Genomic DNA, 27389 nt, shown 5'->3' with positions numbered 1-27389 from the left:
TCTTGAGATTGTTTCACTGAGGAAGAAAACCTTTTATAGTATCTGTGACTGCTACCAGTCAGCCTGACTTTGAGCAAGCAGAGTCAGTCCAGGTGAAGCTGCCATTTCCCACTCCATTTGTCATTCTGGGTGGCTTTGGTAGGGCAGCATCATGAAAACAGCCCCTAGAAGCCTGTAAGACAAGTCCAGAGCAGAAGCAGCCTCAAGTGAGCCCTGTGTGCAGCAGCAGGGGCTTCTTGCAGGGCAGCAGATGGCTGGTATGAGCCTTCAGCACCTCCTTTGCAAAAAATTTCCTGAATTCTTTCTGAAGCTGTTTTGTCCAATCTCCTTCCCCACCATCTCATTGCTCTCACTCATTACTTCACTAACTTCCCTCTCCTTCCCAGTCTGTCCTTTCCCAGGTAAGAACTGCTGTCAGCTCCAGCAGATGGAGCACCCTCCTGCTCCCAGCCTCTCCAGGCTACTGACAGCCCTCTTTTCTGGCTAAACCATGATTCTAGAGCAGCTGGAGTGCAGGAAAAGGGTCCTCTTCACCAGCTTCTAGTACAGGCTCCAGTCCCACAGTCCTTTTTATAAATTCCCATTCAATTACTTTCTGAGCCCACTCCAAAACAAGACTATTGCACTTTATGAGACAAGACTTCTTGGAGGTTGAATCTTTCCAGTTCAAGCTCTCAAAGGCTTAGGATCATAGAAGCATTTGTGGTCACCAACTACACACACAAAATTAAAAGTTTCTAGGTCCAAACCCATTAAAAACAGAAAATCACATTTTATTTGCCAGCTCCAAAATCATTAAAAACAGGGGGGAAAAAATCACATTTTGTTTGCCATAAAGTTTTGATTTGTCACAAAACAAAACAAAAAAAAAACCACACACAAAACTCCCAGTATAAAACATACACCAAGATATGCAGCTTAGCAAGAAAGCCACTATCCACACTCCTTCATGTCCAGAAAAAGTGACAAAGCCCTGAGAGGAAGTGACAGCTGAACATCCTGCTGCTTTGTTCCCAAGGAACCATTATCACAGTGAGAGAGAAGTTCCTCAGCAAACCAAATGTATTCATTCTCTCCATAGTCTTTTTTCCCCCTTTATCTGGATTCACCTGTATTAGAAGTGAAGTCAGTTTCTCTTCACCCAAACCCTTCCTGCCTACGTAGATGCTCAAGTCTGTGTTCCCAATTGCATTACAAACTTCATAACTTCTCATTAATCTCATGAGTTCAGCAAATTTTGGAATAACAGCACTACAAGGTAGTTGTAACTTTCACTTTACTTAAAGTTCTGCTTCTTTTGGCCCTACCATAACACTGTTTGAGTCTTTGAAAAAAGCACTTTGGGTTTCCTTTGGAAGGGAAAACCCGAATCTGAGTAAAAGAAGCAGAAAACAACCTGATAGGTAAAGCATTGATGAAAATAGGAGATCAGACAAACCAGAATTCAGTGGTTACTCTTTCATTCTGCAGAGCCTAATGACAAAATATGGAAACATGAGGTTTTTGAATTAAAGACAGATGAGGGCTGAGCACAGGGCATGACAGAGAAGATAGCTCTTTAGGGATCCCAAGGGGAATAATGAGAAATAGAAAGCAGCCTGCCTCTCACCATGTTGAAGCCTTATTTCCTGTAATGGCAATTTTTTGCCACTCAATATTTCTATTTGTTTAGACAACACACACACAGAGAACATACTCAGCATCAAATCCTGAGCAGCCTCCCAGCACACTGAGCAAGGCTTAGAGAAGAATTATCCATGTTCCCTGAGCTCCAGTGCCAGGTAGCAGCACACCCATTCCCCTCTGCTGACTGCACATCCCTGCAGGGGCAGAGCACAGCAGAAGGCAGCAACTGCACCTCAGGGCGCACACACACACACACACACACACAGAGCACCTTTGGGCTCCAGCTGGGGAGCACCAGAATGTCTTTAGTCTCCTCCACACCCGTATCTGCAGTCCAGCTGGATACCAGTTGGATGGGGTTAAGCATGGCCAGTCCAGCAGCCTGGGGAGCCTGCAATGTATTATCCTGCCCTCTCAACCCACATATCTGGTGAGATCTCAGTGCCTAATTGATGTGTTCCTCCCCCAGAGACTAAAGCACTAAAAATAAATAATATGACTCGCTTTCATTTGGGGGCTGGATTTCAAAGGGCAGGGCTGTTGATTTGTCTTTTTTTTTTTTTTTGCCTAGTACCTTTCCAACATTAAAAGACAAAACCCACATATATACTAAAAAACAGTCATCCAAACAGCCATCTCAATGTTGCTTGTATACGAAGGCAGACACAGTAGGAATCTCCTGCTCCTTTTCCTTCTTGGGATCCACAATGTGGCTGTATCGCTCTCCTCGGTGTCTCTCCAGGTAGGGGCCCCAGTTTGCTGCAGGCCGGCAGCAGCTGACAATGCGCTGCAAAGCAAAACCAAGAGGCATTTAATGTCTTACTTTAGTCCAGGCTACTTTTAAAATTCAGTAAAATTATAGCTCTAGACATGCACTGCAACTCAACAAATGGCAAATCACCAAAATTGTTTAAAATCATTCCAAATGTCTTTGGGGTTGGTGGGTTCTGGACACTGAAGTCAAAGAACAGGGAAAGCTGTGACAACTGTTTGGGAAAGCTCTCCAAGAGCAGAATATCTCAGATCTGTCACTTGCTTCTGTGAGGAATGGGAGGCAAAACTCCAGAAAACTATATGGGGATAGAAAGCAATAGAAATTCTTCAGACAATTTAAAGGAGCTAGAATAGCAAAAGATCTGATGAAAAAATCTCTCTTGAATGGTGTGTGCACTCCCAGAGAATTAATCTTCTTATCAGAACATGGTGGGGTAGATGAACCTTTGATGCAGCTACCAGAGATAATGCTTTGGTCTAAAAATCCATTTGAAAAACATGTCAAAGTAGTGGATGTGTTAGAGAAGAAAGCACAGGTGGTCCTGATACTACCAAAGAAATTCAGATTTGAGGCTATGACAGTGGTTTTTTTTGCCCTTACCTGAAAAAAGTTTCCTTTAGCTTTAACTATTTTTACAATAGCAACAATGGGAATCCAGATGACACAGAAGATGATCATGCACCAGCCAACAGCGGTTCCCCAGGCTGGGTATAACACTGAGCCATAAGTGGGATTTGAAAATGTGATCAAAGACCAGACCAAAATAGCCTAGAAAAAATGGCAAAAACAATAAGAGAGGAAGAGCAGGTTTCCAGCAACATTGAATTTGCACTGCTTCCAAGTTGGTTTAATAAAAAGAAGTCTACAAGTCTACAAGTTCTGCACAGTTCCATCTTGTTTTCTGAGTGTGAGAACAGTTGTGCAGGATTTGGTGTTCAGTCATCACCAAACAGCACGACTGAAGACCAGGACTGAAAAATGTGCATCTGACCAGTGCTGAGATGCACTAAGTGTATTTGTATTTAAACATAGCATTTAAAGAGAACCCAGAGATCAAGTTATGCTGGACAATATACATGTTGCTGGCTGAAACCAGTACCCTTCTCTGTATGTTTTATGTGCTCCTGTATTCCATTATTTACAGGAATACAGGAAAGAAACTAAGATTAGAAAATGCTGCTTAAAACTATCCAGTTTCTGAAGCAATATTTGCCAATTTCTAAACTATAGTCTGTACAGATTACAGGTAATGTGCTGGCCAGAGTGACTTGCCACTGTTCCTGGATTGGGGATGTTAATAAATTCTGTCATAGTAACATAATCCAACCATCTACACTCACATTTGGAAGTATAGGGGTAACAAAAACCAGACATGCAACAGGACATTAAAAGGTCTCAGACAGGAGAACAGCAGAACATCTGACCCAAAAATAGGATTTCCCTCAAAAGGTTTTCAAACCAATCTCAGTCTAAACTTAAGACAATCCAGCTGCCAAGGCAGAGGATCTAGTTGCCCTGTGTTAGTCCTTGGGAGTGTAGACCCAGCTCACTAGTAACTGGTCTCAAGCTCCAGCCTCTCCTGGAGAGGATCAGAGGAGAGAGTGTTTCAGAAAGCAGAGATAGCCCATAGTTCACTTCACTGGCACAGCTGTGCCCCATCTTTATACACAGAGCCTGGGCAGTCAGCCCTGAATCTTCACAAAGAAACCTCTTCAATATTAAATTATTGAGTTCTGTCACACTGACAACCCAGTCATGTGCACGCACCATTAACAGCACAGGAGTGATGAAAAACCAGCACATTCTCCACCACAGCCAGAATAAACGACTCTTCTTTCCAATCATCATTTCAATGTCTTCAATGAACCTGTTTCCTCCTGTTGGAAGACCATCATGAGACTTACTGTAAAGCAGGAACCTCCCTTGCAGGCGGGGTTACTCAAAAATTATCAAAGAAAGGCAATCTCCAGTTCCGCATTAAAGGTTTTTTTTTTATTATATTACTGTTATTCAGATGGTTAACTTACAAATTCCTTATTGCAGTAATTAGTATTTTATATCCCTGGCACTGTTCAAGGCCAAGCTGAATGGTGCTTTGAGAAACCTGGTCTATTGGAAGGTGTCCCTGCCCATGGCAGGGGGTTGGAACAGGATGATCTTTCAAGTCCCTTGCACCCCAAAACCATACTGTGACTCTGATATACACTGTTCCTGGGATTGCTTAGTTTAATTATGTATTTTCAATGCAAATAATTTACCATAAATGTAGATGATGCCTACTATCTCCAGAACAGCTGCAATAAGGATTCCCCAGCCAGCGCAGAAGTGATCTATTAGGTTAACCCAGTAAATTCCTGCCTGCAGAACAAATATTAGAGGTTAAAATTTGATGTAGCAACATAAAAATAAGATGTGTTTGTTTAAGACAATTTAACTATGCATGACTCTGAGTTTTTAAGTTCACAGTTCTCCAGGTCAAGTACAGATTTGTGAATATTATTTTCTTTAAATCCTCTAAGTAAAGTTGAACAGCACATCCAACAAAATACTATAGATGCTAAAACCAGGATCTATGTCTATGCAGAGCATATATAAACAGCTGAAAGCAAGATTTAAATTTGGAGCTTACAGGAATAAAGTTGGGGCTGAAGTTTTTATACTGAACTACAGCAACAGCTATACCAGTTATCAGTTCTGGGAGGCTTCTATCCTCCTACATGACTTCTCCACAGGATTAACCACACCTTTAAACACCAGCCTGCAATAGCAGGATCCCAGAGCAGGAAACAATCTCTGAGCCTTTTCACAGTCTTGTGTACCAAGACCCTTGCAAGCTTCTCCACCACCCTGTTTCATGACTTACTTACTTTGCTTGACCATACAAATGTCTACTCACCACAATTACCTCCTTCACATTCTCACTCTAATTACACACATAAATCTGCATTTCTAGATGGAGTAATTGCAGTGAACCTTTATACCCTTAAAAGCAATTGCCTCAAGAAATTTTACACAGTATACTTAAAATTCCTTTTCTGTATATCTATTTATATAAATATACACATGCAGAAGAAGTAACCATGCGATCTACAAATAGTCATGAGCTAATAGGTTTTTATCACATGAATAGGCCATTCCTCAATTCCTGTCCTGTTTGGTACTGAGTTCTGAACAAAAAGATCCCATCAGCGTTTATTAGCAGTACCCACTGTGCCACGGACATGCTGTATGCATCTACTTGTGATTACACAAATAAATTCCTGAACTGAGGAATGATAAATCAGGCTGATAACTCACAGGCTCTGTAAAGGCCTTCTATTTAAAAGCATGTCTCAGTTCAATAATCACAGAAAACCTTAGGTTCTTCAAGCTTTTCCCTGGAATTGCTTACTTGTGTGTTCAGGCACACTGTCAAAATTCAAGGGTCTCTAAGATTTAACCACAAAGACAGGAACAGTTGGAAAGGGTATTTTGATTTGAGTTCATCCCTTGCAGCATAACTAAATCACTACCGATAAAATTTGATTTCTTACCTGAGTAACACAGATAAGCCCAAGAAAAAAGAACAATGTACACAGACCCAGGGTTATAGGTATTCTTAATTTTTTCATCACTCTGGGATATATATCTTGAATGGTGGTTGTAAGTGTTTCTGCAAAGGAAGAAGTAGGGATTTTGAGCAGCACAATTGAGAAAGGCAATGGTCATTTGAAAAGCCATGAGTCACTTAAAACCCCACTTACCTATGGTGGCAAATTGGGAGTCAAGGCCCAAAAGCAGAAGCATGAAGAAAAACAAGAAGGACCACAGAGGAGAAACTGGTAACTTGGAGAGAGCCTCTGGGTAGGCTACAAAGGCCAGTTCAAACCCTGGAAAGTAGTGGAGAGAAGGATGTTAGTGTCATGCCTTGGCCAGTGCAAGTCCCAGTACCAAGAGTGTGACCATCAGCCTACCTGAGTCCACCACCTCTGAGACGGGTCTCTCAGACAAAAATGCCATATGTCCCAGGATGGAGAATATTGCAAACCCAGCAAATATGCTGGTGACGCAGTTGGTCACACAAACTAGAATGGCATCTGAGTAGCAGTTGTTGTGGAACTTGTTGTATGAAGACAAAGCAACAAGCCCGCCCCATGCCACGGACAGGGAGTAAAATATCTGAGTGGCTGCATCTTTCCAAACCTACCAAAAAAAGGACATGAGAATTACTGTATTACTTAAAGTATTTATCATAAACATTTAAGTCTGTCCTCCATTGAAGCTCAAGGGTATTTTTTTTTTCATTCAGCCTGTATATCTAATTCTATTTCATATGAATTTTAGGGATGATAGAATATAGCATGCTGGTGACTTTGCAGTCTCGATCACAAACAGTATTTTTATGATGTCTAAAGGTCACATCCCAAGCATGTTGCCAAATACTTAAATCTTATTGTGCTAACCCTGAAGAAAAGATTAGTTTTGTTCACATAGGTGAATTGCTGAGATATGAATCTTGGCACAGAGACAACAAATAAGGACAACCAGGACTGGCTGCAGAAGTGAGAACTTCCATGTACCCTCCCACTTGTGTGACCCAAGCAAACCACCCCTGCCTCTGATGTAGCCCCTCAGATAGTGCCAAGCACTCACATGAGTACCAAAAATAAATATCACACTTAATGGTTGCTTCTGATAAAACTGCAATAATATTGGCATAAGACAGAACAAAGAAAGTTCTGGCTTTCTTTGCATGAGGTGCCCTTCCTGGTCCACCTAATTACCAAGTTAATTTCCCAGGCAAGGTATGGCCTGAATTTCAAACTCAGGGATCCTTTCAGCCTTATGATAAAGTCCCTTAAAATTATCAGCAAGAACTTTCTTAGCAGACCTTGCTAAGATTAAACTCCAGCATGATCCCCAAGAACTGTTTAGAGGCAATAGCACAGTTATCATCACTGATGTGGCAGGGAGGGGGAAGAAAGGGACTGTCTTTCAATTTGAGAGTAGCTGGAATAGGGGCTTGGAATTTTTACACAACCATTTGCTGATACAAAATACAGGGCAGGACCTGAAGAACCTGACTGGATAAAAAAGAAGCAAGCCCACATAACCAGGAAAGTGTGTCACACTTCCAAACTACCTCTCACCTCTGCCTCCATCAGCTTGGTGATGTTGGACTGTCTCCCAATGTAGTACTCGATGCCATCCAAAGCACCTTCCAGGGTGGCACCTCGCACCAGCAAGATGAGCAGGATGACATATGGGAAGAGTGCTGTAAAGTACACAACCTGCAGAAATGGGCAGGGACAAACATTAGGGGTGAGGGGATCCACAGACCTTCATGCCGGAAGACTGGACAGGCTTTAGGCTAAGGTCTGCTGGTACAAAAGAAAAACAGGCAACCAGGGAAATGAGCACATGCCAACCACCAAACCATCTGGCTCAGCCAGTTCTGGAGCTGCATTCCAGCAGAAGCAGAAGGCCCAAGCCACATATCCACATTTCAGATAGCACTTGACCAGTTTCAGAAATGTGTTTTTCAGGCATAATTTATTGCTGTAGCAAGGTCTGGACTCAGCTACCCCAGACATCTCTTGCTAGGTAGTGCTTCTAACAAGTGCAAACTGAAAGTCATGAAAAACTAGGTGTCCAGGGTGGAATTATCTCCTGATGACCTCCCTGCAACCACCCCCACCCCCCCACTACCCCACAAAAAAAAGTCAGACCAAAAATTTTTTAAAAGTCACTGTTCTGGAAGCTTTCTTTACGGGAACAAGGACTTCGAGGTTCTCTCAGACACAGATCCATTCTGTTGCACTAGCACAATGGGACAGAGGCCAGCAGTAGAGTTGTCACACAGGCTACGTTCAACAATACTCTGATTTCTTCAGTCTTAGTTTCAGTGTTATTCAGACAGGTAATTGACCCAGGACTGCTGGTTCCACCAAGCCAGAGCATTGCACCATTGTGTGGTGAGTGACATTTCCGAAGACTTCCTTCATGCTTGCTTAGAATGGACAATTCTCTCTGCTTTTCATCCATCTTGCTCTTGCCCAGCTATATTCTTCCAAGTCTCACATTACTTTCCAAAGACTATTGCCTTTGTGCCAGAAAAAAAGTGACAACGGGAGGAGGCAACTGCCAGGAACCCAAAGAACATGAGATTAAGAGGAGCCATGCAGCCAAATAACTGAGGCTGGAAAAGCACAGATACTCCACCCCAAAGCACTGAAACAAGGGCAGAAAGCTCCAAATAGAAAGCAAAACAGGAGGAGACATCACACTGAGTACGGAAAAGAAGGCAGCAAGGAACTCAAGAAAAGCACAATGACAGAAAGAAAAGGGGGGGAAAAATCTGCGCAGAGAAGGTGAACAAAAGAACGAAGGCAACTGAGGCTAAAGAAGTAAATGAATGTGAGAAAAGAGTATGAGGAGGAAGGAATAAAACCAAGAAAAGGGTCTCAGGTGAGGAAGGATGAAATTCAGCCTGCCTGAAGTCAGCCTAGCCCAAGAAAAAGTCCAGAAATGTTCCACAAGTTTCCTGCAGCTTGTGAAATGGGGAGCTCAGCAGAGACAGATTCTGAACACAAGCATCTAAGTACCTTGTCCCTAACAAATAACTTCAACTCTTGGGAACAAACAATATTTCACAATCTGTCAGGAACCTATACACACACACCTGTTCACAGCACCTGATCTGTATGGTCCAACCATCTCAACCAGACTGGAAGTACAAAATAATCACTGGGTGTTCCCAGGGCGTGTGCCCATATGTGCCATCACATGCACGCTTCCACCACGCAGCCCAGGCAACGGCTAAAACTCAGCTGGAATCACTGGCACAACAGCAAGATCCCAAAATACAGGGCAGCCTGGTGGAGTTGAGGCCCAGCAGTTAAGTAATGGCTGTGTAATCAGCACCTTACTCATATTTTAGGTAACAGTTATGAAGCCGAGGAGCAGGAGGGAAGACGAATGCTGAGCCCAGCAGAGGGGGGTGTGTTAGGACTGCATCCTGCCTTGTGCTAAACTTCCCTGGGTCCAACTGACACTGGAAGGGCAGAATCAGGCCAAAAGTCATCTCCTTGCTCTTCCTAACATACCTTTCCAGAAGATTTGATTCCTTTGAACAGGGCAGCTCCAATAATTATCCAGGACAGGAGGAGGCAGAGAGCCAGGTACCACACGATCCTGCCGGTCTCGTCCAGCCCACTCGAGCGCTGCAGAGTCACTTTGCTGAAAGCACACGATGCTCCGGTGAGGAGGGGCTGGCAGCAGCACTCACACACCTCCTCTTCAGCTACTTCTCAGGAAAAAGTGAGCTGCTGTGTGAGGTTATTACAAGAGTCTGCAGCCTCTTCCAAGAGTGTGCAGTAAGAATTGCGTGATTGGCAATGAAAAATGGTATATTTAACTGCATTTCCCCCCTCTTTTTGAAGCCTATCAGCTCTCATCTCTCCATATATCTCCCATAAGGTCCACCTAAGATATGCTGTGTTAATCACGAAATTCTGACAGGAAGAGAAAAGCCCACAAGAATCAGTTTCCAGGAATCCAGGGAACATGAGGCAAATTGAGACTGTGGGGCAATAAAGAAATTGCAATTTTACAACAGGCCCATATTTAGAATAAGGTGAATATATTTTACACAGTAACTCCTGAGAAAAATAAAAGTATATGCCATATGTAAAGATGCCAAGTAGTGCCTACCAGGACTCCAGAGAAGAGGAGTTCTTTAAATTGGAGTATTTTTCAATTGGAAAAAGGTTGATTCCCTTATTTCTCTTTCTATACATAATTTATCTTAAAAAGGCCAAACTTATCAATTAAATTTTAAGTCCCCTCTCTAGTGATTTGCATGCCTGTGTCCCTTGACTAGATTTTTTCTGGACTGCAAGATAAGACAAAAATAAAAACCACAATGCATAAAAAGGTATTTTTAGTAATTTCTTTAAAGTATTTACTTACTTCCAGTATTGCTCACTGGGAAATTGCACTGGTTTGTAGCTTATGGTGCCATTTATACATGTGAGATTGTTGCCCGTGATGAATGAGTAGTTTGCATGAATGATTTCCCCATGTAATGTTGTGTTGCAGTCACTTACTGAAATCAAGAAAAAGGAATCATTAACACTATCAGACTGATACAGCAAATGTGTTTCCTAAGGAATTACAGCTTCAGTTTGCCTGCTAACAATATTTGGAAACAAACCTGAAATGTCACTTGCAGCTGTGACTTCGCTACTTGACTGCAAATCAAAATACCAAGAATCTTGTGTGCTCACCACGTTTTACTTATCCTCAAGAATACTTATAAAAATCAGAACTGAGCATAGTAAAAATTGTAGCCTTGGTTACTCTATGAAAACCTTTGTCCCAAACCAAGGTGACACGTGGATCATCTAGTATCTCATATTCATCTTCTTGTGGCAGAGGGCTTATTCGAGTGCTTTAAATATTTTCCTTGGAGCAGAGTTGGAGGAATGGAAACTGGGGTTGGGAATTTTTTGCCAGAACATACAATACAAAACACTTTATCAGCACATGTATCAGCATTTACTGGAAATTCTTGTTGAAACCTATTTCAGGACAGCTTCTTCAGTTCAGTTTTGTGTTCCCCCAAAACTTACAAATTCGTTGCTGAAATGTTTTTTGTTTTGCCAATGAATAATCATCAACTTTTTGTTACATAAGGCCTCTTAGAAGATATTTTCAGATATATGGTTGAGATATATTTACATTAATACTGTAAACAATGTAATCCATCCTCATCTTGTCCTTGTTATTTTAATAATCACCGGTTTCCTGGCAAGACATTTCCAGCTGCTAACTGGTAATTACCTCACCAACTTCACCTTTTGCCTTAAACTGGTCTGATATGGAAACTGGTGAGATAAGTGCTTGGGCCCTAGTCTGCTGTCAAACACAAGAACAATGGTGTGGAGATGCGTTCTAAAGAGAAAATGAAGTGTGAAACCAGTGCCTCAGTGGTGCTCAGGATTACCATAGCCACAGGGGAGGCAAGGGGTAAAAGACCACGATTAAAACTACTGCAGTAGTTTGTCCCATGGAAGGAAGGTATTTTTTTTGCCACAAAGCCTGATGAAATGGGAATGCAGTATTTCCAGGGATTTTATGCACTATAAAAAAGCTGAGGTTTTAAAGGAGAAAAAAAAGATCCAACAAGGTGATTTCAGCCCAGTTCTCTGTAGATTTCCCAAGCACCCAGAACTGGTGGCAAAGAAGTGGATAAGCATCATTCCTCTGTGTTCAGATGCAAAACTCCAGGAAGGACTTTTGAAGCCACGGCTGTCTTGCTCCTATACTTTCACCCAGAAAACAGGCCAATTACCAAAAGCAATAATATTAAACTCTATCTGGTAAGTATGGTACCTATTCTTGTCTTGCTGCAGAATTCATCTGCCCAGGAAAAGCAGTCTGACCATGGCAGCACTTGTTGAAATGAGGCAAATAAGTAGTAGAGTGCATAAGCAATGATAACGTTGTAGTAGATAGTCACAAATGTTGAGATGATGACCATTGTGATGCCCACTCCTAGGAAAGAGAAACACACAATATCTTAATCACTCCAAACTCGGGTTGCAAATCCTCCCCCCACCAAAACAAATAGCCTTCACTTGACTTTTAAAAGGCTACTTGGGAAGTAGTTGAAGTTGGTGAAGTTTGTTTGGTTTTAAAATATTTTTTAACAGCAAACAAACAGTGAAATATTAAACCCATGAAATTATGGATATGATCCAAAGTGACCATCTCAAACTTGGTTTTGAAATAGAGTTTGAATCAGGCCCATAGAAAAATTGGACTATTTACAAAGTCTAAAGGAGAAATTCAGTATTTTGTTCTCTCCCCATTCAGAGGGAAACTTAGTAAAATAAAACAAACAGGACTTCCCAAGCCATTTTAAAGATTCCACTGTAATGAATGCTTTAAACTACAGTAAATCTTGTAAATATTACTGTTGTCCCCCTTGTTAAAATGTGAGTTTAGAAAAGCCTGACAAATCATCGTAGAAACTATATATGTGTTTCTGTCTTCACAGACACAAAAGATATGCTGTGTTTAAAACCTTTTGCTTTAAGATAGACACACTGCTTTCATGAAAATTTCTTGTGCTGCAGAAGAGAGACTAGCAAAAAAAGTAAATGTTGGGGCAACCAGTTTCTGTAGGTGACAAGCAAATTCTTGTTGCATCAGAAGGAAACTTCCTGGTTCCTGCATTAACTCCTCTGGTAGATTAAGACAAACAAAACCATTGCATAGTCCTTTACACCCATGGTACAGGACCAGGACGGACAGGTGTAAGTAAAGCCCATGGTTAATTGTTTCCAAACAAATCTCCCTATGAGAGAAATACAAACCCTCAGCGAGACAAACTATCACTACAGCTTGGAATGATTTCTTTTATCTCAAGAGGCGCCTCACTTTAAAAAGCCAGAGTCTAGGCTATTTTATCACACCTGCAGATGACTCCCAAGGCAGTTGCTGGGTGATTGTGCACAATATTGCAGAGCACCCAGACCTGTGTGCCTGTGGCTGCACTGGCAGCCAAATACAGAATTAACCCATCCAACAATTGCCTTACAAGCTACACTGGACATGAAGCATAAAGAAACAGTGATAAAGTCAGCTTCTAAAATTTATTTTCAATCTGTTGCACACAGTACGCCAGTTGTTTTACTGAAGTTTTCCCTCACACAGCAAAACAGGGATATTTCCTTCTGCCTGGACAGCTGGAGTGAGGGTGATGTGCTGCTTAACACTGGAAGAATCACTGATAAAACTTTTCATAACCAAGAACCTTTTTGGGGAAATCTTTACTCATCATCTGTTTATTAACTGAAAAATGAGGAAGTATGTACCTGGGTACATAACACTGACCCTGTAACATTGGGAATAGTTGCAACACAGATATCGGTGTCTCAAAATTAAGTAACTTCATGAAGAAATCATTAATTCACAACAGTATATTACTGGAATAAAAGGAGAGATAAGAAAACCAACCTTGAAACAATGGTAGTATTCTCCAGATGGAAACTGGCCCTAGACTGGCAAACTGCCCAAGGGAACATTCCATGAAAAATAAGGGCAAGCCAGCTAATGCCAACATCAGGGTGTAGGGGATTAGAAAAGCACCTGAGAGAAGGAGATAAAAAATGGGGGGAAAAGCACAATCATACATACAGAGAAAACAAAGCATCTTTCAGCATCCACCACAGTTTTATCATATTTTATACTCCCCTTTTCCCCCTGCTCAAATACCCCACTGTAGGGGCTTTTTTCAAAATGGAGAGATTTATTTCTAAGTCCTGTTTTCTGTAAGACTAAATAGTACCTGCAATGAATGTCAGAACTGCTGATGTAAAAAGAATGGCTCCTCTTATAGAAAGTAAGTTAATTTTACAAAAACATATTGAATATGTGCTCCAATACATGCAGGAACACTGCTCAACTGTAGGCACCACCAGCCTTGTCCACTTTCTATTTAATCTTCCAGCTTTTAATTTAAAGAGGAACAGAACCATTCTTCTGTGTGCTCAGCTGTGTTTTGCAACTGCCCTGTTAAGCAGCGACTGGACATCAAAGCATGAAGATTATTTTCTATGGTTGGCTGAGTCCTGTGTCAAACAACATCTCAGGATGGCTCTTGTTCAAGTCCTTTTAAAAGTGCATGTTAACCTGATATCAGTGAGCACCTTGTTCTGTGAAAGGGACTGGCACTTCTTTGTGTGCACAGAAGACAAGGAAAGCGAGAGCGCAAGTTTCAAAAACACAACACGATATTTCTGCAGGAATCTGTCCTCATCACTCTCAGTGAATTTAAAGCAATCAAGGACCCAGTTCTGCAAGGAACTGCAAATACCTGATGTAATTTCAGGAAGCAAATTGTTCCAGAGAATTAACTGGATTACTCCTGTGTTTCAAAACAAGGATGCAACAGTTGTCTTTATCAATCATGGGCAAGGGGCACAGAAAAGGATGCAAGCACCAGCACAAATATGTTTTAAATGCAAAGTCTCTGCTGCAGCAGATAAGAAAAAGATCTAGTCCAAGGGCTGACATCTCAACTTATTTTGTTTTCACAATTTTCTTCAACAAAACTCTAAGTAATGCAAACCAGCCCAGCTCACTCCAATAAAAATTCTGTACTGGGAATGCCTCCTTATATTCCATGTGCAGCTGTGTGGGCTGTACTGCATTTACAGCCCAGAATTTGATTTCAACTACTGTTAGGCAGAGCAACCAGGTACATATAAGTAAATTCTCTGAAGTTACTATTTATGTACTCTTTAATTACCAGTGGTAGCCTGGCAAGTAGATAAAGCTCTGGAATAGAAGCCAAGGAAACCAGTGCCTCTGCTTGGCTTTGCCACTAGTTCATTGTGTAAGCAGGTAGAGGCTCTGTCTCACACTTCTAAAGTGTTTGAGCTGGGTAATTATTGAGCTGAGATAATTATTCCAGCTCAGATTGTTTGCATGGAAAAACAAAGGTGCAGAGGAGATTCAGCTGTTCTCTATAAACATACCAGGTATGGTATATAACAAACTCACCAGGAGGTAAGCACTGGGGAGGGAGAACAGCTATTTAGACAAGTAGAGGATATTGGCACATGGACAAAAAGGTACATGTTGGTTCTGATTAATTCAGAAGATGGAATTCTCAGGTAGAAATTTGTAACTCAAACTAAATACTATTTCCCTTCTCAGCTGGTACCCAAAAAGCACATAGGTGCCTCTTACTCCCCTTTCCCACAGGCGGGCTCTATCCCAGTTCCCAGGGTGATGCTCACATCCAGCTTTGACAGAACATGCCCAACTTCAGAGCTGGCCCTTGGAGCTTGCTCTCCTCTCTCTTGGGGAGAGCAAGGTGCGCCCACCCGGCCCTGCCATTCAGCACAGGTACCTCCTCCATTCTGGTAGGTGAGGTAGGGAAAGCGCCAGACGTTGCCCAGGCCCACGGCATAGCCCACCATGGACAGCAGGTAGTCGCCTTTGTTTGACCAGTTGCCACGCTCCGAGTTCTCATCACTGTCACTGGAGTGGGCATCTTTTTCATTTGTCAAACTGAAGTCCTTGGAAGAGAAGAGGGAAGGCTTGTGATCACCCACCAGGCAAGAAGGGCAATCATATCAGAATTTCTCTGTCCAGAGACACACCTTGGCACAGGTGGGCAGCCAGTTGGGCTGCCAGTCCAGCTGATCCCTGGCAGGACAGCACAGACCTGTGAGAGAGGGTCCCACCAGAGAGCCCAAACACCTCCACAGACAGTTTTGCCTTACCCCTGCCTCGGTCCTTTGTGCTATCAGCCCCAGGAGACTCCCCCATTCTGCCCCTGCACATGCCCAGATGCCCCTATAGTTGTTCAGATGCTCACATCAGCAAATACCTGTACGGCCACTTTAAAAAACACCTGTCCTAGTGCCTTGCACATATGCCGAGGTGCTCATCTCACTTCACCTTCCACTACCTCTTTGGATCTCACCTGCCCAGACAACTTCATGCCTGCCCACAGCTGCCGACGTGCCTGCACCCTGCTTGGCCGGGTGCCGCTACGCCCACCTGGGCGCCTCCACAACCCACCTGCTCAGGTGCACCCACACTCGCCTACATTCTCGCGCACCTGCCCAGGTGCCTCCGCACCCCACCTGCCCGGGAGCCTCGGGCCAGCCTCCCCCCGCCGCCTCACCTTCTTCTTCCCGCAGGACAGAAAGCCGGGCAGGCTGAGCATCCCCATCTCTGCCGCCGCAGCCGCCGCGCTCTGCCCGCGCCGGCCGCCGCCCGGCGCTTTATCGGACCGGCTGCCGCCCGCCCCTCGCTGCCCCGCCGGGAACCGCGGCCCCTGGGCTGCCCCACGGCCCGGGCGGGGCCGCCTCCCGCCCCCGGGGCAGCCCCTCGCAGCCCGTGCCCGCTTCCCCGCCGCACCCCGCCCGCTGACCCTCCTCCGGCCCCGCGCCCACTTCCTCGGGAACACCCACCCGCCTAACACCTTGCGCGCTCACCTGCCCACTTCCCCTCCTAAATACTGCCTGCCCTCCACACGCCCTCGCTCCTCGCCTTACCCCGACCCACTTCCCCTGCCACGAGCCTGCCTGGGCTCGCTCCCCCAGTCAGGGCTCTTCAGCTCTCGTTGCACCCCTGCCTGGCCGCCTCTCTGTCACCCACCTTCACTTCTAGCATGTCCCCCCACTCCTTCCCCTCTCCGTCCTCTTCCAGTACCTACCCACAAACTCTCCTCCTTGTCTTGTACCTCCAGGCTGCCAGTTCCCCATCAAACGCTGACGCTCCGCTGAGCAGCTGACCCCGCTGCTCCCTGTGCCTCCCCGCGGCGGCACTGCCTGTCGGCCTCACCTGCGCTCACCGCCCCGGAGACCCCGCTCCACCCCTCCCGCGCCACTCTCGAGTCCAGGCTCAGGACACAAAGCAAAGGGCACAAGGGGGTTAAACACCGTGGAAATTTCAGCTTCTCAACACACCTTTCAGGTACAGGCACAGAAAGGGCAGGTCATAAAAGTAAAGTCATCTCCAGAGGAGGAATTTGAGCAGAAGGACTTAAGGATTTTTCTGAAGCATTCCCCTGCTTCAATCACCTATGTGGCTGTGACATTTCACCCTTTATGGGAAGGGATGTCACAGTGACCTTGCCCAGGCATTCTGAAACACATGAGGACAATGCTCAAAGCACACTCTGTGTACAGACATAAGGAGACACAGATCGTCTGGTTGCTTAATTGCTCTCCCCTGTTTGTAAAATGGTCTTTTCCATGGCTCTTTCAGATCCACACCTTGACAAATATCTTTTCTTTCCAAATTAGTGGGACTTTTTTTCAGCAAAGTGCTACCCAGCGTGTCTCAATCTAGCCACAACTAAGAGGTACACCAGGACTGAGGACTGTGTGGGACAACATCTGAAAGGTGGGAAGGTAAAATAAGATTGTATTTTATCACCCTGTGCAGCAGACTCTCAAGGAGAGTTCTATTTTAGATACTGGAAAGATGCTAGAATACGCTTATCTTTGGAACAAAAAGCAAATACAGGTGCAGTGTCCTGACAGAACACGGGTTTTGGGAGAAAATAATAAGTAAAAATTAAAGAAAACACTCCTGTACAGGTGTTTGCTGTAAGCAGTGAAGAAATGAGTATCTCCAGAGAGGATCGTGCCTGAAGCAGGGCTGTATTTCTCCTGTGAGCTCTGCAGCTGAACAGCACAGCAGCTCCACTTGCATTCACTAGGACTGAGTCCATCAGGTTGATCCCTGAAGGCTGGATCCGCACAGCTGGGATAGCCACCCACCAAGCAAGCACCATGCCAGCCAGTCACCCCTGGAATGCCTCAGCTATGAATACAGAATTATCAGCCAGCAAACCAGAGCCAGTTTGGCTCTGCCATAGATGAGAGATCTCATCTCCTGACCAACAGCCTGACGTCATCTTTCTAGTTTGGAAAGAACCCGTGGATTGCTATCAATGCCATTTACTGAATCTTCTGTTAATCCAATGGGGAGAAAAAATAATTTAGAAATAAATTCATTATAATCTTAACATGCTGAGAATACAGCAAACAATTCTGACATTTCCTAGGAGCAGTGAGATACCCATGTTTTCCATTTGGTTACACCAGTGCTATTATCAGATGTTGGGTATTGCCCTTAGCTAACACAAACAGCTCTGGTGATCCAGCAGATTGTGTTTGATGAGCTTATTTAAGAATACGATGAGTAAATTATGTTCTTTAACCTATATCTTCTCTGATAGCAGTGCTTACTAATATTGCCACCTGACACACACATCCAAAACTGATCCAGCAGACGAAGCTGGGGCTCATTTACCTCTGCTCTTCCCAACTGGCATGAGCTAAAGACCAGAAAACTCACTTTGCAAATCACTTTAGAATGCACTAAATCCTGGCAGGCTAACACACGCAGACCAACCAACCAATAACAACAACAAAAAAAACATGTTGGCTTTCAGGATCTTAGGAAGACTAAATCATTTAACTGTCTATCAACAGCATGTAATTACTCTCATCCAGAGCTCAACTGGCAATGTTACACTCTTTAGAGGAGAGGATCAGACAGAAAGGACTGCTATAAACTGACAGGTGAAGCAAGGCAGAAAACTTAGAATGTTGGCTCCTGCAGCTGCAGGAATTATCTTCTCCTCTGCAGCTGAACAGAACCAAGCCCTACGGTTCACATTTAAATTAAGGCTTTCTGCCTAAAAAATCATCAGCCTTGATTTAAAGACAAAGTGATTAAAAATGAGACTATTTCCTTGGTGTTGAACTGATCTACAGGCAACTTAGACCAAACCTTTACCACTAACTTAAAAAAAAAAAATCAGTCATTGGTGTAGTAGCCCATGAAAACAAGGCAGTATTCTCCATCTGGTGAGAAATGTCTTATTTCACTGTGAGCCTGGTGTAAGCAAGGTGGAAGAGTATCTACAAGGAGAGCATGTCAAGAAGTGGCCCTTCTGCTTAGAAGACAGAATGGAGAGACAAAGATGGTGTTGTCAAGGGCAAATTACAAAGGCAACAGTTTCTGAAATGGCCATCTGTGACTTCAAAGAGGTACCTGTGAAAGCAGACAGGGCTTATAGCAAAACACAGTGTGGGAATTACTTGCTGAAGAGGCCTCGTGCCAATACTGGCTTGCCTGGTTCTAATGGTTCATGCAACCGTTTGTGCAATAAAGATAGGAAGCAAATTTTCCTTCCAACGCTGCCAATCCCTTCAGGGTGATGAGCTTTTGCTCATGGGAAAAGGAGTTGACATTATATATCCTTCCTGGATTTTTTTTTTTGTTTATCAGTTTTTGCTTTTCTCCATAACTGGGATGTTCACTGCTGCTGCTCAGCAGGCCACCAGGACACACACATCTACCCAAATGGATCTCTACCCACAAATTTGTTTTCATTAAATGGAAATCCTGAAATAATTTGATTCAGAAAAACATCAAAAGTTTTCAGTACTGTGTGATGTTTGGTTCACTAACATAATAGTAATTCATTCTATTATGAATTATGTAATCATAATTAAGACATGTATTGGCAAAATCACAATGAGGTGCTTAATCCAATTTTCCTCCAACTTCAGGACTTTTGGATTCATCTCTAAAGCCATCTCAGAGGTGAGAAATGCAGCAAGGTCACTCCTACTTGCCTCTATGGACAGTCTACTATCATAACTCAAAAGAAGCAGCTGAAACCTCACTCATTTATCTCCTTACAATGGAACAGTTGCAAAAGTGCTATAAATGCAAAATACTTAAGCCTTCAAAGTCATGCTCATAGGATGGGTGGAGACTTGAAACTATATGGAAAGCAAATTTGCCCTCAGGCCTTTTCAGCAGGTTGCAACCTGCAAATCATTAATAATATATGCAGTAATCAAGTTAGTGATGGGGAAGTTTTACATATGCATGTAGAAAAAACTTATAAGGCAGAAATAAATTAAAATATACCAATAAAACTGAAAGGTTCTGCAGAACTGCTCTTCTACACTGAGCTTGGAATATTTTGTTGTCCCAGCCACTCAAGAGGAAGCCACAGGTCTCCATCCACAAAATTAATCATGGTGTTTTCATGACTCTTGGCAAGATTGACAGTTCTGTAGCTATGGAACATTAATCTCCTCTTTAGTTAATTTTATTCAAGAGTTGGAATGTGCTCCTCCATAACTTCACCCTCTGACCAAAACTCCATGATAACATGGTCTTTCTTGTAGCACTGCCTCTCTCCAGTCCCTGAGAACTCATCAATCTGTCAGAGATTACTGAAGTTGCCATACAGGAAAAAAAAGGTTGTTCTCAAACAGAGCTCCATCTAGAATAAGGACAAAGGCAACCAAGAAAGGACTAAATGTTGATAAAGGTCGGAGCTGTTCAAATCACACAACCAAATGAAAATCTCTGCTGAAATCCAGACTTGCATTAGAGTTACCAAAGCACAATGAATAGCAGCATTTGCAGCCCAGGGCTCCTAATTCCCCCAGGTCTGCTTCTGCTTTTGGCACAAAGCATCTCAATTTTCCATGAATCACTGGCACCCTGTGCCAAACAAACATCCAAGCCTTTCCAAGATGCATCAGGCAGGTGTCACTCTACCTGCCCCCTCCCTGACCATCCTAGAGGCAGGTTCCAAACACGTTCAACTTGTCTTTGAGCAACTGAAACGCTCTGTAAACACAAAACCTCGGGTATCGCATGAGGGAAGACGTCACAACAGATACAACGAAGAAAAGGGAAGAGATAAAGTATGGGAAAATGAAAAATTGGAAGCATGCAATTAGCAAAACTTAGTGATTGGGAAGTGCATAGGTGTCAGAATATAATGACTTTTCTATTAGGAAATATTTCAGAGGTGGGGCCAGTAGAAACTAAGGAGTCATTTTTAATTGAGTAAAATAAAGCATAGGAGTGAGTACAGTAGTAATTTTCAAATATGCTGTACTGAATTCCTCAATCATTAACAGTTTCATTTTTAAATTCTTCCCCAGCACCAAGAGCCAATGTTTCTGAAGGTCAGCACTGCCAAGAGATCCTGGTAGGTAGTTTATCTTCCCCAGCCCCCCAGTTCTATACTTTCTTGCTAGTTGCTACAAAAAAAAAAAAAAAAAAAAAAAAAAAAAAAAAAAAAAAAAGCTTTTCACAGAAGATAACATAAATGCATATTCTTGAGAAGCTTTTGACTAACAGAAAGGCTTTGAAATACAGGTATTGACTATCACACAGCAAAAAGAAGACCTTTCAGCTCAGTCCTTTCCTTGAGGTAATTTTACATATTGACATGCAGTCTTGCTATGTGATAGCCAAGAGAATTATCTTTGTGATTGTCCTCCTTCACAAAAGGACAAAAGCCGGGCTGTTAGTCCTGCCTGATATCTTTGGAATGGAAATACCTCCATCAACACTTTCCTCTGTGTGATACCTGTTCCTGCAGGTTAGCAATTACTCTCAGAAAGAGCTCATCCAAGTCACTGGGGCTTCCCAGGTAAGAAGAAACAACCTCATATCAAGTAGTAATGCCAAAAAGTCACCTGCTGCAATAACAAGATTCCGAGTCTAAAACGAAAAAGCAAGATTTGCAGGGACACTAGAACAATTACTTAGCTGAGCATTTTCACAGTTTGGGAAAGAAAAAAAAATGCTATCTGGATCTCCTACAACTCTTTTCATCATTAGACTTAGAAATCCTTTCTAAAAGAAACTGGTCTTTTTCCCTTATTTCAAGGATGGTAGCAGAGGTAGGGCTCAGGTATTTAACATAGCACAAATTTTGCAGAGAGCATGTGAACCGCAGTGGTCACAAGCATTAGACCCTGCCATTTCTTTAGCTTCACCACAGGACCTCCTCCCCTCTAAAAACCAGGGAGTGCATTTGTATTCCCCTTAAGCAGGGAGGAAAGCTGACCACCACAAAATAATCCATAACCGACTGGAAAGAAAAGTTTTAACAAGAAACACCATAAGTTATTTTACCACCCACAACACTCACCCTTGTTGCCACAAATCTGGTCACTCCCCTGACATTCCTTTCCAGGCCCTCAGGCTCTCTCCCTCCGGCTCAGGCTCTCCTGAACAGGCATCCTCACAGCCCAGACCATCCTTTTTTCCTGCAGTATCAAGAACAGCCGTATCTGACCCCAAAAGCCCGGAGAATAGCTGGGTGGAAGGGATGTGAAGGCAACTCCCATGGCCCTGCCATTAGGAAGGCAGCAGTGGCAACACCTGCTCTGGGGTGGATCCTCTCAGCACACTCTCACCTGACCCCACAGCCAAAGAGAAGCCACTTTCTAATGAAACACTGATTTTAACCAACCCTCTCAGAACTCCCAACACTGAGGATTTTCTGGACTTTGCCTGACTTTCTGTGCCTAAACTCAGGGCCCACAGATTTTAAACGTGTTAGGCAGCCTCTCAGCATGAAGCCATGAAGCTTCTAGGATTACAGTTTTGGATTCATGTTCCACATAAGTGCCACTTTAATTTATTTGAGGGAAGGGCTGAAGTCTCTATCAGACTTCAAGGAGTCTCAGTATAGAAAGGTAAGGGACTGAGTACTGTCCTGATGTGAGGTCTCAGTGCAGCTGTACCTCTGAAAGGTGAATTGATGAAATTATTAGTATACCCAATGACAACAACCTGCTTCCACTAGGTTACAGCTGCTCTGTAGTGCTAAGGGTACCTAATCCTACAAATGTTTTACTCCAGAGGATAAGAAAAAGTACACTCTACTTTCCTGAAAGCTGAAGACTAATGTGTAAACTTTTACACTGTTATGTTTTTGTTGTAGAAGGACCTGCATTTTCTGTGGCTGGTTTTAATGTTCAAGGGAAAAAATTATTATGAAGACATGCTTTTTTTTTTTTCCCTTGAAGCTGGGGCAATTATATAAAGGCTGATATCTGGTATATCAACATTTGGCACTCATCTGGACACCTCTGGATTGTGAAGTTTTGCAAACTTTTATACAGTCATGAGATTCTTTGCATACTCTTGGTTTGGCAATCCTATAATCTCCTACACTCCTCATTACAAACTTCTCCTTGTCTGGCAAACAAGGGAGTAAAGTTTGAACAGGAGTGCAGGAAGGCAAAGTAAGGAAGTGCACTGACGTCCTTCCCGTGAGATGAAGCAAGACACAAGGACCTGTGTTTATGCACTTGGCAGGGAACACCAGGACAAGTCAGAGACACTGCTAAAACAGTGGATTGGGCAGTCCCTGGAAAGGTACCAATAAACTGTGATGGACAGCAAATACTGATCTGCAGGGGACTAGCTGTGAGAAATGCTCTGCTTTATGGTGACAATCTGGGTGTGATGGCTGTACAATGTTGTGTTTCTCACCCACAAAGGCTCACCTTCTCTCTGTTGGTTTGGTTTTGGTTTTTTATGAAGAGTTGCAAAAGCTGAAGGAGAGAACCAGATTTTCTGTCCATGATGGGAAATCTCCAGGACTGTTCCACACAGCACAGAGAACATGGAACTGCTTTTAGGACCATGTAAAAAATGCCTCAGATTTATTGCTGAGCCGTGGTACCCAGTAAGAAGTTAAAAATAGTAGCAAGCCCCAGAGTTTATGCAGAACGGCTACTTCAAACCCAAGAAATGTGCACAGAGATTGTATTTGTTTGCATATCCAGATACATACTTTGCAGCCATAAATGTCACACCAGTACACGTAAGAGTATTTGCCCTGTTTTAGCAGCCTGAGGCATGCAGTTAAAACACATCATATTTTCAGGCTACTGAGTAGAGAGGACCCACCTTGATTAAAGAATTTAATCAAATAATGTGATTAGATGATTTAGTCAAAGCAGATCCTGTCCTACTGACATCATGTAACATGATAATTTTCCCAGTTGCAAAGTGCAGCACCTGGAAAAAGTCCCAGGAAACTTCTCTCCGTTATTCCACCCAATCCCATGCACTTCTGAGCTGATAATTCAAGGCTTAGTACAATCACTCCAGAGCTGTTGCAGTATGGAGAAAATTTGAAACAGTAATTTTTGAGAGCTAATTTTCATTTAAAAATTGATGGTTTATGTCCAAACCACAAGTTTCTATTTTTATTGATCATCACTTTGCAGAATTTCATTAACTAAGCACATATCACTTCCTTCTACAGATGTTTCAAGGTAGCATTTCATTTAGGACATTCTAGTGGTAGATATTAACCAAAAGGGAAATTTACAGCATTGTTTCCAGTGGTGCTTGTAGTGCCAGCAATTGTCCAGTTTGTGGAAGAAATGCCAACCTCGCTTATGCAAGTTTCTGTGGTTGTGAAACACTCCTGTGAGGCAGGGCTTTGTTAGTTACATGAAAATTTGCTTTCACTTTGAAATTAGGGGACCCTTTGCTGTTTTTATTTTTTTATTTGCTCCCTGGAAAGTCAATGTTGATGTTGGGATATAGCTCCATTTAAGAGGTATTGTTCAGCATGTAACTTGGTCACCTCTATTCTGATGCATCTGCACGGAAACAGAACAAAATATGCCTGAATCTGAATCTTCCTAGGGTATAAATCATGCTTGCCTTCTTTCTGGGACACTGAGAAATGGTTCCAGGTCTGTCTGCAGCATTAAGATGACACTGATACTAAATTAGGCACTGGTAGAAAAAGGGACAAGTCCTTCCAGCAAGGGCTTAATACTGGCTGCTTTCTTCTTCTAATGTTCAATGCTCCCCATGTCTTGGCTTTTGTCCATATACAGTGTGGCTTTACAGGCTAAATTATACAGCTTTGTGTCCTTCCTTTTCATGTCCTTCCTTTTAGTGTCCTTCCTACTTAAGTGAGTGTTGAAGCAGGAGAGGAAACATTGTAGTAGAAAGTAAAGCCAGACAAGAGAGCTGTGTTTACTCCCCTGCTTAACTAAGACAATAATGTTTTTCCCTTTGTATTCAAATTTCATGCACTTGGGACTTACCCTGGGTTTATATACCTGAAACACTAAATATATAGATTTTTTTATTTTTTCAACCTCAACAAGATTTCAAGGAGGTTGATGGTGCTGTAAAAGAAACATTTTCCCATCAAAGACTAAAAGACTACTGGTGATACAAGTTCAATCAGAAATCCTGGCACATTCATCTTGACTGTTTCCTAAGGCTTTCCAGGGTTCACTTGACAATGAATATTCTTTCTCCATGGGCATGCATTGGCTGATGAAGTGGATGTAGATGGTGGAGAGGAAACTGAAACCTAGAGAAGAGTTCCATCTGCCACGCTGGCAAACAGATTTACTGCTATGCTGTGGGCTGTTTATATAAAGACTGAGGTCAGGTCCTTCCTTATTTGCCTAAATCAAGGCCAGATAACATCTCTACTAGTTTGAATATTTCAAGCACAATATTTAATGACATGGACACTTGTTTTAGGCCTTTCGTTTTGAAAGATAATGATTGCAAACACAAGAGCACAATCACCACATGGCACTCTGAGCAAGGTCAGGAGATTCACAGGCACACTAAGGTCACAAATGATAAAACAGACTGCAAATGGCTAAACTGATAGCTTTGCTCCAAAATAGAAAGGATATTTGCCAACTTGGCACCTGGATCTTCTTTACCAAAAGAAGCTATCAAGTGTTCTTATTACAGGGTCTGGAAAAAGGAAGTAAATGTTTCTATAAAAAATTGTTAGAATGGATCATCTGCAAGGGTTCATCCTAGTTGTCTTCTTTAATAGGAAGGGTCACTGTGGTGCCAGAAGGCACCAAGCAGGAGTTAGGAGACAGGCAGATCTAGGTTGTACAATCCAATATCCTGTGGACAGTAGCATCATTTCTTTCCTCTCAAAATGATCAAACCTCAATTTAACCTGTTAAGATTTTCCACCTGCTACTCCAGATAGAGCATTTCCACAATCTGATACCTCTGAAGACAAAATGTACCTTTCACAACTGTACTGGTGCTTCATTCACTTCCTTTTCCTCCTTTGCTTTTCCCCCCTTCTCCCCTTTCCTTCTGTCTTTCCTTTTGCCCTTTTCTACTGTCATATATATCTCTTCTCACTCTGGCATTTCTAAGGTAAATAAACCAAATTCCTCTAGTCACATCTCAGTTCCTCTGGTTATTCTGACATCCCTTCTCTGCACATCTTCCAGTCTGGATTAAGCTCCTTTGAACACGGGTAACCACAGGCAGGGATAAAGAGCAGGGAGGCCAAGGATGCAAACTTTGAAGACAACCCAAGCATCCTGTTTACATGAGAACCCAAACAGAAGAGGCACATTCTCCAGCCATTTGAAAAGCTGTTGATCCTAGCAAGGTGATAAAGTAGAACCAGTAAGTCTAAAGTTTTTTATCAGTTTAATACATTTATTTATTAAGGTGTTTCTTTGGTTACTGTTTGAAGGTAGTTCCCCACTGGAAACAAAACAAACAACTATATTTGCAGAAGATTAGATCATATTAGTCTGTTTTATAAAGAGAAAAGTATTTAGGAGGAAGTCACTGGAGGTGAGATAGCTTTTTTTAAATGGTAAACTCAATAGAACTGACTTTCCAAAGAACTAACTCATCTCAAATTCAACAAAAAGATTGAGCATTGAAAAAAAATTTAAAAGGGAAAATAGTGTAGCACAGTTTTTAAACTTATATTTGCAAAATATCTTTTAAATTTTGTTGTAATTGCCTTTATTTTTTTTTCTTTCAACTTAACCTGAGCCTTTATATGACAACAGGCTCAGAAACAGAACAACTCAGGCAGGAAAGTACCTGTAGTCCAAACTCCTGCCTATCAAGTGAACAGGTTTTTGCCTTTTTTATATGAAATTAGGTAAAAAGGATGGAAATCTAGGCTGAAGCAAGCAGTCAGGTTTTGCTTTACACTGAAACTATTTTTACCTTCAGAATACAGCCAGGAGAAACAGTTTATCCTCATCTCAGAGTAAGCAGAGGCAATCAGAGGTAGCCTGTTTTAAAACTGTCACAGCAAATATTTCTGCTAAAAGTCCTGAGATCTGTTTTACTGAACCTGTAGTAGTGGAAATGAGATTCCTGAAAGAGAGAAATTGAGAAAAAACTTCCATACTTAAAAAATCAATGCCAAAGCAAAAGCCTACTGCAGATTAGGGAAAGAAAAAAATAGTGAAATAGAACAACTAAAAGCTTTTAACATCCTAAAATCATTTAAAGTTATAGAAAAAAATTAAAACACAGCTTTGATAGCCATAGAGAAACAATTCAGCAGAAAAAGGCAGAAAAAAGTCACTAATGTTTCTGAAGCCCAGAGATGCAGTTTGGATGTATTATGGCACTTCACAGGCTCAGCAGGCAGAAACCAGTACATAGGTCATCTCCTCATGGCCCATGAAACAGAAATTCTTGCCTGACTAATGCCAGCAAGAGAGAAGAAACTTTTCTTCTGAGGAAAAAAAAACCAAACCCTGTAAAGACTCGAAGCATTTCCCCTGCCTCAGCTCTTCTGCTGAGATGACATTTGAGATTACATGGGACTCCAAAGATTAGAGAGCAGGCATTAGGA

The 27389-nt window shown here is 42.5% G+C and overlaps 1 protein-coding gene and 2 long non-coding RNA genes across 5 annotated transcripts in view; 2 read left to right on the top strand and 1 right to left on the bottom strand.

Moving 5' to 3' along the window:
* The window catches only part of LOC137482450 (uncharacterized), a 63167-nt gene that overhangs the window by 34774 nt on the left and 1004 nt on the right, over positions 1–27389 (top strand). The window contains exon 2 of the long non-coding RNA XR_011004070.1: positions 21098–21170. This is a non-coding gene — a long non-coding RNA (uncharacterized lncRNA). The remainder of the gene's footprint in view (positions 1–21097; positions 21171–27389) is intronic.
* Positions 208–884, top strand: LOC137482452 (uncharacterized). The gene is made up of 2 exons (XR_011004073.1): positions 208–705; positions 742–884. It is a non-coding gene; the product is annotated as an uncharacterized lncRNA (long non-coding RNA).
* Positions 2262–16175, bottom strand: SLC6A14 (solute carrier family 6 member 14). 3 transcript variants are annotated; one of them, XM_068204748.1, is made up of 14 exons: positions 16089–16173; positions 15306–15474; positions 13406–13537; positions 11777–11938; positions 10352–10487; positions 9487–9619; positions 7531–7671; positions 6355–6583; positions 6145–6270; positions 5935–6053; positions 4660–4759; positions 4169–4278; positions 3002–3169; positions 2262–2413 (listed from the first exon to the last, which is right to left on the bottom strand). In XM_068204748.1, the coding sequence occupies exons 1-14, from the start codon at positions 16134–16136 to the stop codon at positions 2264–2266; spliced, it is 1923 nt and encodes a 640-aa protein (XP_068060849.1). In that variant the 5' UTR covers positions 16137–16173; the 3' UTR covers positions 2262–2263. The 3 variants fall into 3 exon arrangements, with proteins under 3 accessions (XP_068060849.1, XP_068060850.1, XP_068060851.1); XM_068204749.1 differs by lacking the exon at positions 13406–13537 and having other exon boundaries at positions 16089–16175; XM_068204750.1 differs by lacking the exons at positions 11777–11938; positions 13406–13537 and having other exon boundaries at positions 16089–16175.

This window comes from Anomalospiza imberbis, chromosome 14 (genome assembly GCF_031753505.1).
Source record: "Anomalospiza imberbis isolate Cuckoo-Finch-1a 21T00152 chromosome 14, ASM3175350v1, whole genome shotgun sequence".
NCBI lineage: Eukaryota > Metazoa > Chordata > Aves > Passeriformes > Viduidae > Anomalospiza > Anomalospiza imberbis.
The sequence above is the reverse complement of the archived record's forward strand: the minus strand, read 5'-3'. Positions and strand labels throughout refer to the sequence as shown.